This window comes from Schistocerca serialis, chromosome 3 (genome assembly GCF_023864345.2).
Source record: "Schistocerca serialis cubense isolate TAMUIC-IGC-003099 chromosome 3, iqSchSeri2.2, whole genome shotgun sequence".
NCBI lineage: Eukaryota > Metazoa > Arthropoda > Insecta > Orthoptera > Acrididae > Schistocerca > Schistocerca serialis.
This window is the reverse complement of record NC_064640.1, coordinates 211,649,118-211,665,694: the sequence shown is the minus strand read 5'-3', so window position 1 is coordinate 211,665,694 and position 16,577 is coordinate 211,649,118. Positions and strand designations below refer to the sequence as shown.

The window sequence follows — 16,577 nt, the reverse complement described above, 5'->3', positions numbered from 1 at the left end:
TTCTTTCTAGGTAGCAAGTAATAAATGTACCAAGTGTGGTTGCAATCAATGCAGGAGTTTAAGAGGAGCTTTTTTACCTTAGGTTTTGCACGGGTACCCCACATGTCACATACATTTCAAATATATTTCACATATTTAACAGATATTTGTACACATATTTCACCTGTATCTCTAGCGAGTTTCGCCCTACAGTTTCGTTTTCCTGCACCTCCGGGTTAATGACGTCCTATCTCCTGAACTATGCGTCGTACAGTGATACAATTTCACAAGAAGCTTCAGTGGTATATCTGAATACTGTCTGAAAAACTTGCGGAAAGAGTTAGTAGTAAATAAGTAGTAAATTAAAAATCATGCTTGATGCGGCAGTTTTTCGCGCGTGTCAGTGTTTATGTCGTTATATCTCCTTAGATATGTGTTGCATAATGATATTATTTTGCAGTTCATTCATTTATACATGTAGATAATGTTTGCGAAGTTTGTTGCGAATAGAGACTACGAGGAAAGAAGCAATAAATTAAAACGTCACGCATGATGCGGCAATTTTTCTCGTATCTCATTGTTTATGACGTCATATTTCCTGAAATATGTGCCGTACAATGAGATATTTTTGCAGGTACATTCAGTGATATAAACGAACACTGTCTGCAAAATGTGTTGCAAATAGACCACGTAGTAAAGCAGTAATAAATTAAAACGTCGTGCGTGAGTAAGCAGTTGTACTGCATGAACAGCGAGAATGTATTAACCGATAAACTTCTATTCCTTTCTCTTATCATTTTGTGCGACGTGGGGGGGAAGGGGGGGAGAGAGAGAGAGAGAGAGAGAGAGTTATGTGCATAGTTTGATGCAAGTCTGCAAGTCTCTGAGTGCTCGCATTCTCAAATCCTGGATGAATATACTCTGGCTATTTGCGCGTCTTTACGCTTCTTTTTCGCCTCTACTCCCACCCCTTTGACAGGCAGGTGGTTGTTAGCCCCACAGTGGTGCCTTCCAAACAGTAAGTAATATATATGTACCAAGTTTGGTTGAAATCAGTCCAGCGGTTTAGGAGGAGATACATACATACATTTTTACAATATGCTTATGGATAACATAATGGCACTGATTTGAAATTCTAATCTTTTGGTAGAATCACTGACAGTCAGTTATAAATGATATTACTTTGTAAGTTTTTCAATGAACTGTTTATAGTCTCTTGATTAAATTTTCTTTATATCCAGACGAGTGTATCTATCAGAATTCCTTCAGCATTGAGAGCAAAATTCACTAAATTGCCACTGACATTAATCATACCAAACTTCAGCACTGTGACAATGTAAATAATCTACGCGGTTGGTCTCTGTTCATCATCAGAAAAGCTAATCAGATGGAAGAGGCCTGTCTGTTATGAAATCTTGACTAGCATTCGTATAAACTTACCACTGTCGAATCTGTACAGCTCTGCAATACCATAAAACGTGATTGGCAAATGCTCATTTTTCTTTTAATGAGTCACACTGCCATTATAACCAAAAAATCGAGATATAGTTCTCTCAAAAAAAAGTTGTGAGGACACATTCATTGTTCACACACATATCAGAAGCTATGATTTACTGCAAAAAGGTTGATCCGTTAGTTCTGTTGCACGAACTGCATATCGCACTCCTGCTTTCCCTCTGTGCAGTGACTCTTTTGCAACTGATGAGGATATTCGGCTTCGATTGTTCTACGAGTTCATGTACGCTGATGAATGCAGACACGATTCAGGCGTCAAATCGAAATACTTGCACCTGGCGCACACACGGCAAAATGACCACTTTAGGCTGCCAAAATTCAAATATGTTGTATAATATGTGCGTTTATACTTAGAAATTCTTCTGACCTTATGGTTGATGTGTATTCAGACTAGACAAGATTCTGAAAGTACCTACCAACCCAAAAGGTGATTTATATGTAGCTAAAAATGAAAAAGTAGAATGAAAGTCAAATTAGTATATTTTACTTAAAGTTTACAGACAGTAAGACAGTTAGTATCTCTCATCATAATTATCCGTTATTCCGTCATCGTCGTTGTCGTCGTCGTCGTCATCATCATCATCATCATCATCATCATCCATTGTTTCTTCGTCACCATTATCTTCAAGCATTTTCACAACAGATTCTTCTAACATTAACAGTACCTCCTTAGGAAAGGGTTTTCTTTTTTTAATGTGCCTCCTCCTCTTTGGCGCAATGATAGGATCTGAAGCTATCAGCATCCAGAGGACAATATCCGTATTGGTATGTATTCTTGAAATTTTCCTTGCATGGAAAAGTCTTAAACCCTTATATTCTTTCTGACTAGATTCCAAGACATCTGAAAAAAAGCCCCACAGGCAAAGGTAGTTCCTTTATTACGTCTGCGCCCTGTATTAGCAGCTTGTGCACAGACGCACTCATTTTACCGAGCGAGGTGGCGCAGTGGTTAGCACACTGGACTCGCATTCGGGAGGACGACGGTTCAATCCCGCGTCCGGCCATCCTGATTTAGGTTTTCCGTGATTTCCCTAAATCGTTCCAGGCAAATGGCGAGATGGTTCCTTTGAAAGGGCACGGCCGAATTCCTTCCCCGTCCTTCCCTAATCCGATGAGACCGATGACCTCGTAGTTTGGTCTCTTCCCCCAAAAACAACAACAGCACTCATTTTGTACCACTTGTACGTTTCTAAACTGATTTTTGCTGTTTCGACGCAATAATTTTTAAAATTACTGTAATTAACATTAAATCAGCAAGACAAAACGCTTAGGATGTTTGCAAATCTTTTTATAATTTCGGGCTCTAGACCTGTTACAGTCGTAGATTTCGTGGGCTGTGAAAAAATTTTCTTGCAGTATTCCCGTCATTGGAGTTACCTCCTCCTTGCATGGGCTGGTCTACCACTAATCCCATTTCACGATAGATTTTAGTGGTTATTTCTTCCTTTCTTCTTTTTATATTTTCTTTGGCTTCTTTACCTCTTGCTTGCCACTGCTTCAGTTCCAGTTTATATTATATATGTAACAAGTACTCGTAACATCTAAGGTATGAGTGTAAGACAGATATCCCAAACTTAAATGAACTAGTCGTAGAATATTGTTTTTGCAAAAGTTGAGAGCTCTCTTCAAAAGATTTTTCAGGCCTTCCTCTGGGTTTTTTTCACGTGTAAATCTTCGTTTGTGGTTGTAGTGCTTAGAGCTGGCAAGACCATGTCGTTTTTTAACCATTCTGAATTGGGTTTGGTAAATCTTTCCATATTCCAATTGGATTTTTTCCAATTTGGTAGCAATTTTGAGACAAACACTTTTAAAATTGACTTAATTTTACATACACTGTCTTTTGACTGTTTATATTCACTAAATTTATCCAATATGTGAGTCGTTAATCGTCCTATACACTTAGACTGTGATTGTTTGTAAAAGTTCTCCTTTTTTAACACTAAAACTAGATTCATTTTCCTCATATTTAATTCCGAGTAACTTGGTCCACTCCGACTACCTGTATAGAAAAGAGTCTGCTGTCACAATGCGTTGGTTTGAGTTCCTAGAATTTACAATACTAATAGTCAACAAATGCACAAGTGTAAATATTTAGGACAGAAAGCGGTATTAAGTGGAACTTTTTTTGAAAGTCTAAGGAAAAATATTTTTAATAAAATCGTCATTTACTATTAACAAGGTTTAAAAAATTGAATTGTAACGTTGTCTATTTAATGAACACACCTGTGGCTTCCACCTCCATGATAAATATTGAGATTTTCGCATGAGATGATCAAAAAATTCACGTTATAATACTTTTGAGTTTCGAATGCACCTTGCCTGTCAGACCCTTACACGCCTTTATTGTCAACGTAACTAAGGATATTTTACGGCAGTGCGATGGACCAGTTACCTGAGGTGAAGAATACAAGGACGTTTAGACCTAATCTATAAGTGTGAAAATCGATTTTTGGCCGCCTAAAGTGGTCATTTTGCCGTGTGTGCGGCGAACGGTCTACCCGAATGGAGGCCCTAGTCACACGACATTTATTTTTATTTATCAGGAAAAAAAAGCTGCAGGACGGGTGGCTCACAGCAGTATCTGTACTGATCCGCCAATGAGTTATCATTACTTTATAAGTTTGTAGTTTGTGCACAGTCCTAGAGCAGATGGCACTGACTAAGGGGCCCCCTGACGGGGCAATATCCTCACCCTCCCACCTGTGAAATCTGGAGTACAGAGATTTTATTCATTAGAGAATTCTCACACACTTTTAGAAGAGAGTTAATAACTGCAAATTCTCTGGGATATACTAAGTTCGAGCTATGCCGGTGTGAGTTAATGAATCCACGAAATCTAAATGCAATAGCTAACAGAATAATTTACCAGCAGATTAGTTGCACAACTTCAAATGATCGCGATGAATAAACATAAGGTGACAGTCCGTCCCGCACTTTTTGGGACAGTCACGATGTTTTCACCTCTGTCCCGAATTTTTCCATTATCCTTCATTAGATTATTTCACCTATACCTGTATGTATCGGTTGTTGTTGTTGTTGTGGTCTTCAGTCCTGAGACTGGTTTGATGCAGTTCTCCATGCTACTCTATCCTGTGCAAGCTTCTTCATCTCCCAGTACCTACTGCAGCCTACATCCTTCTGAATCTGTTAAGTGTATTTATCTCTTGGTCTCCCTCTACGATTTTTACCCTCCACGCTGCCCTCCAATACTAAATTGGTGATCCCTCGATGCCTCAGAACATGTCCTACCAACCGATCCCTTCTTCTAGTCAAGTTGTGCCACAAACTTCTCTTCTCCCCAATCCTATTCAATACCTCCTCATTAGTTATATGATCTACCCATCTAATCTTCAGCATTCTTCTGTAGCACCACATTTCGAAAGCTTCTATTCTCTTCTTGTCCAAACTAGTTATCGTCCATGTTTCACTTCCATACATGGCTACGCTCTATACAAATACTTTCAGAAACGACTTCCTGACATTTAAATCAATACTCGATGTTAACAAATTTCTCTTCTTCAGATACGCTTTCCTTTCCATTGCCAGTCTACATTTTATATCCTCTCTACTTCGACCATCATCAGTTATTTTGTTCCCCAAATAGGAAAACTCCTTTACTACTTTAAGTATCTCATTTCCTAATCTAATTCCATCAGCATCACCCGACTTAATTCGACTACTTTCCATTATCCTCGTTTTGCTTTTGTTGATGTTCATCTTATACCCTCCTTTCATGACACTGTCCATTCCGTTCAACTACTCTTCCAAGTCCTTTGCTGTCTCTGACAGAATTACAATGTCATCGGCGAACCTCAAAGTTTTTAATTCTTATCCATGGATTTTAATACCTACTCCGAATTTTTCTTTTGTTTCCTTCACTGCTTGTTCAATATACAGATTGAATAACATCGTGGAGAGGCTACAACCCTGTCTCACTCCCTTCCCAACCACTGCTTCCCTTTCGTGCCCCTCGACTCTTATAACTGCCATCTGGTTTCTGTACAAATTGTAAATAGCCTTTCGCTCCCTGTATTTTACCTCTGTCACCTTCAGAATTTGAAAGAGAGTATTCCACTCAACATTGTCAAAAGCTTTCTCTAAGTCTACAAATGCTAGAAACGTAGGTTTGCCTTTCCTTAATCTAGCTTCCAAGATAAGTCGTAGGGTCAGCATTGCCTCACATGTTCCAACATTTCTACGGAATCCAAACTGATGTTCCCCGAGGTCGGCTTCTACTAGTTTTTCCATTCGTCTGTAAAGAATTCGCGTTAGTATTTTGCAGCTGTGACTTATTAAACTGATTGTTCGGTAATTTTCACATCTGTCAGCACCTGCTTTCTTTGGGATCGGAATTATTATATTCTTCTTGAAGTCTGAGGGTATTCCGCCTGTCTCATACATCTTGCTCACCAGATGGTAGAGTTTTGTCAGGACTGGCTCTCCCAAGGCCGTCAGTAGTTCTAATGGAATGTTGTCTACTCCTGGGGCCTTGTTTCGACTTAGATCTTTCAGTGCTCTGTCAAACTCTTCACCCAGTATCGTATCTCCCATTTCATCTTCATCTACATCCTCTTCCCTTTCCATAATATTGTCCTCAAGTACATTGCCCTTGTATAGGCCCTCTATATACTCCCTCCACCTTTCTGCTTTCCCTTCTTTGCTTAGAATTGGGTTTCCATCTGAGCTCTTGATATTTATACAAGTGGTTCTCTTTTCTCCAAAGGTCTCTTTAATTTTCCTATAGGCAGTATCTATCTTACCCGTAGTGAGATAACCCTCTACATCCTTACATTTGTCCTCTAGCCATCCCTGCTTAGCCATTTTGCACTTCCTGTCGATCTCGTTTTTGAGACGTTTGTATTCCTTTTTGCCTGCTTCATTTACTGCATTTTTATATGTTCTCCTTTCATCAATTAAATTCAGTATTTCTTCTGTTACCCAAGGGTTTCTACTAGCCCTCGTCTTTTTACCTACTAGGTCCTCTGCTGCCTTCACTACTTCATCTTAAAGCTACCCATTCTTCTTCTACTGTATTTCTTTCCCCCATTCCTGTCAATTGTTCCCTTATGCTCTCCCTGAAACTCTGTACAACCTCTGGTTCTTTCAGTTTATCCAGGTCCCATCTCCTTAAATTCCCACCTTTTTGCAGTTTCTTCAGTTTTAACCTACAGTTCATAACAAATCGATTGTGATCAGAGTGCACATCTGCCCCTGGAAATGTCTTACAATTTAAAACCTGGTTCCTAAATCTCTGTCTTACCATTATGTAATCTATCTGAAACCTGTCAGTATCTCCAGGTTTCTTCCATGTATACAACCTTCTTTTATGATTCTTGAACCAAGTGTTAGCTATGATTAAGTTGTGCTCTGTGCAAAATTCTATCAGGCGGCTTCCTCTTTCATTTCTTAGCCCCAGTCCATATTCACCTACTATGTTTCCTTCTCTCCCTTTTCCTACTACCGAATTCCAGTCACTCATGACTATTAAATTTTCGTCTCCCTTCACTATCTGAATAATTTCTTTTATTTCATCATACATTTCTTCAATTTCTTCGTCATTTGCAGAGCTAGTTGGCATATAAACTTGTACTACTGTAGTAGGCGTGGGCTTCGTGTCTATCTTGGCCACAATAATGCGTTCACTATGCTGTTTGTAGTAGCTTGTCCGCACTCTTATTTTTTTATTCATTATTAAACCGACTCCTGCATTACCCCTATTTGATTTTGTATTTATAACCCTGTATTCACCTGACCAGAAGTCTTAATATACACTCCTGGAAATTGAAATAAGAACACCGTGAATTCATTGTCCCAGGAAGGGGAAACTTTATTGACACATTCCTGGGGTCAGATACATCACATGATCACACTGACAGAACCACAGGCACATAGACACAGGCAACAGAGCATGCACAATGTCGGCACTAGTACAGTGTATTTCCACCTTTCGCAGCAATGCAGGCTGCTATTCTCCCATGGAGACGATCGTAGAGATGCTGGATGTAGTCCTGTGGAACGGCTTGCCATGCCATTTCCACCTGGCGCCTCAGTTGGACCAGCGTTCGTGCTGGACGTGCAGACCGCGTGAGACGACGCTTCATCCAGTCCCAAACATGCTCAATGGGGGACAGATCCGGAGATCTTGCTGGCCAGGGTAGTTGACTTACACCTTCTAGAGCACGTTGGGTGGCACGGGATACACGCGGACGTGCATTGTCCTGTTGGAACAGTAAGTTCCCTTGCCGGTCTAGGAATGGTAGAACGATGGGTTCGATGACGGTTTGGATGTACCGTGCACTATTCAGTGTCCCCTCGACGATCACCAGTGGTGTACGGCCAGTGTAGGAGATCGCTCCCCACACCATGATGCCGGGTGTTGGCCCTGTGTGCCTCGGTCATATGCAGTCCTGATTGTGGCGCTCACCTGCACGGCGCCAAACACGCATACGACCATCATTGGCACCAAGGCAGAAGCGACTCTCATCGCTGAAGACGACACGTCTCCATTCGTCCCTCCATTCACGCCTGTCGCGACACCACTGGAGGCGGGCTGCACGATGTTGGGGCGTGAGCGGAAGACGGCCTAACGGTGTGCGGGACCGTAGCCCAGCTTCATGAAGACGGTTGCGAATGGTCCTCGCCGATACCCCAGGAGCAACAGTGTCCCTAATTTGCTGGGAAGTGGCGGTGCGGTCCCCTACGGCACTGCGTAGGATCCTACGGTCTTGGCGTGCATCCGTGCGTCGCTGCGGTCCGGTCCCAGGTCGACGGGCACGTGCACCTTCCGCCGACCACTGGCGACAACATCGATGTACTGTGGAGACCTCACGCCCCACGTGTTGAGCAATTCGGCGGTACGTCCACCCGGCGTCCCGCATGCCCACTATACGCCCTCGCTCAAAGTCCGTCAACTGCACATACGGTTCACGTCCACGCTGTCGCGGCATGCTACCAGTGTTAAAGACTGCGATGGAGCTCCGTATGCCACGGCAAACGGGCTGACACTGACGGCAGCGGTGCACAAATGCTGCGCAGCTAGCGCCATTCGACGGCCAACACCGCGGTTCCTGGTGTGTCCGCTGTGCCGTGCGTGTGATCATTGCTTGTACAGCCCTCTCGCAGTGTCCGGAGCAAGTATGGTGGGTCTGACACACCGGTGTCAATGTGTTCTTTTTTCCATTTCCAGGAGTGTACATGAATATGCTTTTTCTAACGAATTAAAGTGATATCTTGCATTTATTACGTTTCATTAAGATTTTTTTGCAATATTAACAATTTTTAATGTGTCCCAAATTTAGGTCTCGAAAATATGGTTATGTAAGAGTATCTTACATTTCTTCCGAACAACTTCTCAGAATCAAAAAGTAAATAATATACCCTGAAAACTTCGTCTCGAGTGGCAATGCTACTTGTAAATCAATTGAGTTTACCGGTGAGTAGTGCTGAAACCTATTGCGGTGCTAGTGGCTGGCTACGATCTCACCGTAATATCATTTGTTTGCTGGTCGAGTGCACTGTTTGCTACAACGTGCTGCACCGGGCAACGAACAAGGAAACAATTTCTTTGCCCAGCATACCGAGGTGAAACAAGCCGAATTCTGCCACCTAGCATTCTCATTTGCCAGACCATGTCAGAGCCCTCCCCTCGCGCCAAGACAGGATTGTACTTTCTCGTTTTGGTGAAAATACGTAGTTTTAGCAGGAAGAGGCGACGCCTGGCTGAATGTATGTGATCAGACAAGTGACTTTCACCGAATATTGAGCAATTCCGCAGTGCATGGAAGGCGCCCGTTCCAAAACGGTCGTCATTCAAAGGGTAATTTTCTGAAGATTATAAAACCAAGATCGTCCATGTGAACCCACCACCACAAACGAGCATTATCGCTTGCACACAGACTGTCGGCAGAGATGTCACAGCATATGGATTTCGGCGGGCCCAGTAGATGGAAACAGAATGCAAAATATTAACCTAAATTGGTCGCAGTCGCCTTCGAACTCTATGCAAGCAAGGTGATAGGGTGCATTCCATGAACAACATGATACTGCAGTGCTCGAAGACATTGGGTCAATAGTTCCGTGGATGAAGGAATACGAAATAAACACACTATGGCACCCACATTGTACCAGATCACTCGATAATGACAATGTTACCCGAAACGGATTTGTAGTGAAAATGAAAGAAATAAAAGTCAGTATCACACAGCAGCGAGTCTGGACATTCTTCATAAATAGCTGTCAAGAAGTAATCAGTAATCTTGCTAAATCCATATTTTACCAGTGAGAGGTGCTGTTGGTCTTCTGCGGTGAGCGCCTAACGCATTAGGAGACACAAATGATGACTCCCATCACCTTTTTTTTAAGTTGTTCCATAGATGTAAAACTTTTCTGTCATTTATTGTATTATGTGGATTGCAAGTACAGACTACCTACATCAATGAATCAGGGTAACATACTTGATCTGAAAGTAAATCCTTTTATCAGTGTGAATTAAAATCATATTTATGTTGTGTCATCCGTTAACGGTTTTTATGAAATTTGACATCTCCCTGATCTCTGGATGAAATCACAGAGTGACAGACGATAATTTCCAACATACTAAACAAACGAGTGGGTTATAAAAAAAATCTTCATCATACGAACACCAATTGTATCTTTGTTTTGCTGTGCACTCTTTCGCGCGATGATCAGAGAATAAAGTTGGGTAGTGCTGCGGGCTGCCTCAATCCTCAGTAAATGACAGCAAGAGTTTCAGCCGCACAAAAGGACGAAGTGAAACGTTCTCTGCACGGCACAGAGATGGCGTTGGTATCAAAGCAATTCTATTTTCTAACATTTTAAAGTAACCATGCTACATGTGTTCTGTTCAAATAGATGAGCTAGGTAACTTTGCTGCAATAAAGCTCACTGTTGGAAGTTCATCCAAGTAAGTGAAGACTTGATGCTTCAAGTCTAGCAATAAAAAATCGAGTGGCTAAATTCAATGTCTTGACGATGACCCGCAGGGACGATATCCCAAAAATTCAACAACTTGAGAAACCATCGAGAAAGTGCACAACGAATCATTTTAAATCTTATCCAAAAGCATGTTCTATGGCGAAATTGTCAGTAATATTTGCAATATTTCATAAAGAATCCAACTGATTTTGTGTGCCAATTTGTTGCTCAGAATAAGGCGTGGGTTCGTCACTACGCGCCACAAACAAAATAGCAGCTGGTGGAAGCCAGTGTCCCTGCAGCAAAAACAAGTGAAGTCGATTTCATCCGCCAGAAACACACTGATTAGTGTTTTCTGGAACAAAAAAATGGATTATTTTTACCGATACTAATTTCCCTGCAAGGGCAAAACAAAGCTAGCAAAAAAAACTGCTCAAATCTACCGGCCTGACTGAATGAAAAACTACATGAGAAGGGGCCTCAGCTGCAAATGGAAAATAGTCACATTTGATCAGGACAACCCAGCAGTCAAAAATGGTGACTTGGAAGTGGGGAAACAGGGACATCAATACTAGCTTTCTGAAGAAAATATCAGTCTGTCAGGAAGTTTTCGCCTTGTGTTTGTATACGTAGATCTCTACTACCAACAGTAAAGCATTTGCTGTATTTTAAACGATATCGACAACTAAATGAGAGTAGTCTCTTAAAACTGCACTTTCTCTGTTTAAGATGCAACGTGAAATGGCAGACAATTTCTTTCGTCGTGTTTTAACCAAGTGTCGATGTTCTAGAGTTGCAACATCTTTGCAGCAGAAACTTAGCGCCAGAGATGTGGGTTGCCCGTCCGAGTTAAACGAACAGTATATTTTAAATTCTCTTGTGTAATGCTCCTTTGTGCGTGTGCGTGTGTGTGTGTGTGTGTGTGTGTGTGTGTGTGTGTGTGTGTGTAAGAAGACAGTTCTTTCAGTTTCTGAATTACAATTGGTGTATTTGATTACAGGTGAAGCCCGCATTCAGGTTTAGTAAGAAGGTGAAACCTGTGAAGTTACCAAAGCAGGATGAAGAGTTCTCTGCTGGCACCGTCGGAGTTGTTGCAGGATGGGGGACTAAAAACGTATGTGTTGATTTGTTACAGAAAGGCCACTGACTTCACATGCTCTGGTTCAGAGTACTCATGTTCAGAAATTTAAAAAAATACGTGTAAATCTTATTTCAGTTTGGTGTTCCCAAGTACACTCGAACGCTGTACAAAGTGGAAGTGCCAATAATCGACTTCGCAGAATGTGATAAATCCTACATGTATTTCGGAGGTGTCAACAAAAGAATGATATGTGCTGCATACCCGTCAGGTGGAAAAGACAGCTGCCAGGTAATGTTCCAAACGAAGGCAAAGGGTTGGACAAAAATATGGAAAAACCACGAGAAATGCATATCTGAACATGAATGCTGATGTTAGCCACTCCTGCTGTTGTATTTGATCATGAGCGGCACGTCAGTACGTTGCAAGTGTAAGCTGCGGTCAGAATAGTGTTCTGAGTAGTTTTGAGTGCATTCCGTCGAGGCTAATTCTATTCGAGCGTGGGAAAATTGTTGGTGCTCGTATGATGAGTATCCAAGATATCCGATGTGTTTAGTGTTTCAAGAGGTGCCGTACCGAACATTTGTACCGCATACAGGGAAAGCGGAAAAACATAACACGCTGTCAGGACACCGACCAAAGTATATTGAGTGACAGTAACACTTGGTCACTGAGAATATAGTGACGAAACATAAGAAGTCGACAGCTGTAGTAGTCACTGCATAACTGAAGGCCGCACTCGCGAACCCTGTCAGCACCAAAGCGGCACGAAAAGAGCTCCATAAGTGCGAAACTGCAGAGAGAGCTGGAATTCCAAAAGCACCCATCAGTGTTGTAAATGCCGTAACAGAAAACCGTGGTGCTGAAGCCGAAAACGTGGGCTATCGAACAATGTAAAAAAATCATTTGTCGGATGAGTATTTTTTCACTCTATTTAAAACTTCTGACCGAGATTACGTCCAGTAGTGAAACGTAGTGAGGGTTCGTTGATGATTCGGGCAGCCGTATCGTGTTATTCCCCCCACGGTTAATCTGTAAGGTCACGTTAGTGCAAAGGAATATGTGACCATTTTAGCTTTCGGGTCCATCCCATAGTACAATGTTTGTTCCCCTATGGTGCTACTGTGTTCCAAGACGACAGTGTCCCTGTTTCAACAACTCGCGCAATGACTGGTTTAGTGATTATGAGGATGAGTTGTTGCATCTCCCCTGGAAACAGCTTTGGAGAGAAGGGTGCGTGATCACTTATCCACCTCCATGATCGATTCCTGAACTTGTCACTATTTTGCAGAAAGATTGGTAAAACATTCCCTTGCAAACCATACAGGACCTGTATATATCTATTCCAAGATGACTGGAAGCTGGTTTGAATGCCAAAGAGTTTCTATGCCGTAGTAGGCATGGTATTGTGTTGTAATAATAATAATAATAATAATAATAATAATAATGTGTGTGAAATCTTATGGGACTTAACTGCTAAGGTCATCAGTCCCTAAGCTTACACACTACTTGACCTAAATTATCCTAAGGACAAACACACACACACCCATGCCCGAGGGAGGACTCGAACCTCCGCCGGGATCAGCCGCACAGTCTATGACTGCAGCGCCTCAGACAGCTCGGCTAATCCCGCGCGGCTATTGTGTTGTGCTTTTGGTGTTTCCATATTTTTGTCCACCCCTATATATAGTCATTAACAGTAACTATTAGTGAGACAAAATATTTTTAATGAAAAAATTTGTTTCTCACGGTTGAGCTCCAAGTTCTTTAAATACGATTACACGATTTAACGTCTAAGCACATATTAGTGATTTGCATAGTTCTGTGTTCTTTGAAGTTAATGGTGGTGAAGCCTGCTGTTAACTGTAGGTAAGAGATGGGTGCAGATGGGAGTGGAGTGGAGATGATATGAAATAAGAGGCAGGATGTGGTACAGTGAAAGGAACTGTTTAGTGGGATGTAGTAGTTGTATGTTTGTAACTAGGTATGAAAAAGATGAGAAAAGCCTTCATGTAGTATAGGATGAGTAGCATATGTCGTAACTAGCAGAATGAGTAGGCAAGAACGTGGCAGAAAATTAAACCTAATCATTCTGAATGATCATTTACACATTTGTCTGAGTGATATAGTGTAAACGTGAAAGACCTATAATGGGATGGTCGGAGGTTTTTTGAGCCCAGATCCTTCTGAATGTGAGTCAACTATAGTAAAACGGTCTAGAAAAACGTGATAAAAAATCATGGAAGCAAAACACAGATGTCGAATACTGATGGTCGTCGGTTTAGCTCACTTGATAAGATGTGACAAAAATTCAGTAGCATGTTTTGATGTTCGACATCCAGTGACTGAACGGTCCCAATTTTTGAAAGTGCTTTAATGGTGCCAATCTTATAGGGTTTGTGCTCGTGAGATGTTAAATTTGGTGGCAAAACTTCAGATAACAGTAGCTTGGCACTGTTCACACGCTGATCCTACCTGCACGTATTTGTTCTGAAAAGCACTGTGGCGCAACAGCAGTCTCTGCGGACCCTTGTTCCGATTTTTTTGTAGTGCTTTTATAGTACTTCATATGGAGACGAACGTTGAAGTAGTTCGTCTCTGGCAATGCAATTACTTAAAAGTTTCTCTCTGTAATCCACTATCAGCTCTGATTGGATGAAGCCTTTAAATATAGTCCTATGTTGCCTTTTATTCGTTAGCTGCTCGCTAAAAAATTCAAAACACAGTTGTTTGTTGATCTAGATACCATACCGCTGTTACCTGCCACAGCGAACTGAAGACTTTTCAGGATGGAAACCAAAGAAACAAATACCGCAGAAAGACAACACAATAAAAGTTTCATCGAGACAGTTTACTTATATAATCCTGATACACTTTAATAAACAGCTGAACGTAAGGTAAATCCATTGTCGACCCAAAAGTTGGTTTGCACACAGCAGTGCTTTATTAAGCACCGTACTACTAGAAGTAGAATGCCCTTTCCTCCCTCCAAATTCTGAACTGATCTGCCACGCCAGTGATACTGTAATCTACAGTTTAACATGGGCTCTAAATCATTGTGTAACTTGGCGTTTTTCACATATAAATGTCTTTTCCACTGGTTTTTGATGTGATAAGTGACTGACAAAAATCATACTGTCTTCTTAAGGTAGTCCACCAGACTTTTGGACTTATAGTCCAACACCTCACCCTCAGAGCCCCAAGCCAAACAGACCTTTCTATAAGAGCATAACATCAGCAACAGAAAATGTATCTTACTTCAGAGTAATAGTTATTAAATTACTATACTTAACTAAGATGTATTTTGTAACACTCTGTATAAGAGAATATAGACTAAATTGTTTCTAACATCTATTCATATCTTCCATAGGGTGACAATGGCGGTGGTTTGGTAGCAAAACGGAAGCTGGTTGGACTCGTGTCATGGGCAATTGGTTGTGCGAGGAGTGAATATCCACATGTGTACACTCGAGTTTCTGCTTTCAGTAACTGGATACTCAATAACACAAATGTCTGAATGACTAATAAGGCTGACTCAGTGACTGTTCTATGCACATACAACTAAAATAAATATGTTGTTACTTAAGATAAACTATATTTCACTGAAACCAAATGTGTAAATAAAACTAAATATCACATCTCATCAAATGGTGCGTGGAAGTGGAGCAGAATGACTTTGTCAACTGCAACGAGTTTGTAAAAAAGAATCATTATTGCCAGAATTGTCATTCCAATGAACACATAGTCTTCATTTTTCATTCTGTGATGTTGATGAGCTGTTTTTATACTTCATCTGTGACTGTTACAATGGTTTCTTTTTTAAAGTATATTTTTTATAAAGTACAATGTGTTTGAATGTGGACTGATTTTTGTATTATTTATCAGTGTGTTGTATGTCATTAGTGTCATTTTTAACTGTATAAGTGATATTTGCTAACAACTATTTAATTCTTCTGCAATATTGTCTTCTTATGTATCACAGTGAAAATGATAGTATTATTTAAATGTTAATCTGAAAGAATGTATTGTGATTTTTTAAATCAGAATATTGTTCCATTAAAGACAACGTTCCAAATTTCCAGAGTACTTAAAGTTAGAGTTCCATAGTATATACATCTATTACATTCGTTACACATTTTTCCTATGCAAAGGAAATCTGAAAGGTCAGAGTAAGGAGTGATTACTGAAAGTCTTTACTTTACATACAGAAATCAAAAACACAACTGAATTGTTATTGTCCAAAAAAGATTTTTAAAAAATTAAATGGAATATAAATTGCATTTTCAAAGGGTGGTGAACTAAGAAAAACTTTTTGCACTATTTCTACTACTAAAAATTTATCTGTGGTGTTAAATAATTTCCACAGGAATAAATTTCTGTTAAGTGTACACTAAATTCATTGGTATACTATGAAACTTGCCCATTAGAACCTATTATTTTCTTACAAAATAGCTTCCACATACTTCTCAGAGCCTGTTATTTTTGTAACAGTTACATGTTACAAATGTACCCGCAGCAGCGTTTAAGATTATCTATCGCCTTTCCTTCAGGAACTTTTTCATATTATTAATAGAACTATTACAATAAGGAAAGCAAATTACTTATATTTTCATATTCTGACAATAATTAATGTTGTTGAGAGCAAAGATTAAAAAAAACCTTCAGCGTATTAGCCTTTATTCCATTCTGTTATCACTGGCCATCTCTCAGATTTTTTTCCATACTTGAATTTTTCTCAGAAACTGATGTTAAACTAGGTGGAATCTGGTCAGGTATTTACAGTCATGTGTGACACTGGACTCAGCAACAGCTGTGGGAATAATGGTCCACAATTAAATAAGAACAAGATTAACACTAGGTACTTTATTAACCTAGTAATGAAAAGCATGTAACACGCGAAATATACACATTAGACAAATGAATTACTCGAAGACAAGGTGGGAAATGGAAAGTGCTGCACACTCTGTACGTAAGTCAAAGTAAAGGCGTTGCACGTTTAGTCTTAATAGTCGACTATTTGCATCACCACACAGGCATCCCTGCCCTCTGTAGAACAGACCTCCCATGATGA

The 16,577-nt window shown here is 40.5% G+C and overlaps 1 protein-coding gene across 1 annotated transcript in view; it reads left to right on the top strand.

Annotated features, from left to right (window-relative positions):
- The window catches only part of LOC126471569 (trypsin-1-like), a 34,107-nt gene extending 18,627 nt beyond the window's left edge, over nt 1-15,480 (top strand). The window contains exons 5-7 of the mRNA XM_050099794.1: nt 11,429-11,542; nt 11,645-11,797; nt 14,877-15,480. Of these exons, the coding sequence (XP_049955751.1) occupies nt 11,429-11,542; nt 11,645-11,797; nt 14,877-15,023 (414 nt within the window). The 3' untranslated portion in view covers nt 15,024-15,480. The remainder of the gene's footprint in view (nt 1-11,428; nt 11,543-11,644; nt 11,798-14,876) is intronic.
- The last annotated feature ends 1,097 nt before the right edge of the window (nt 15,481-16,577 follow it).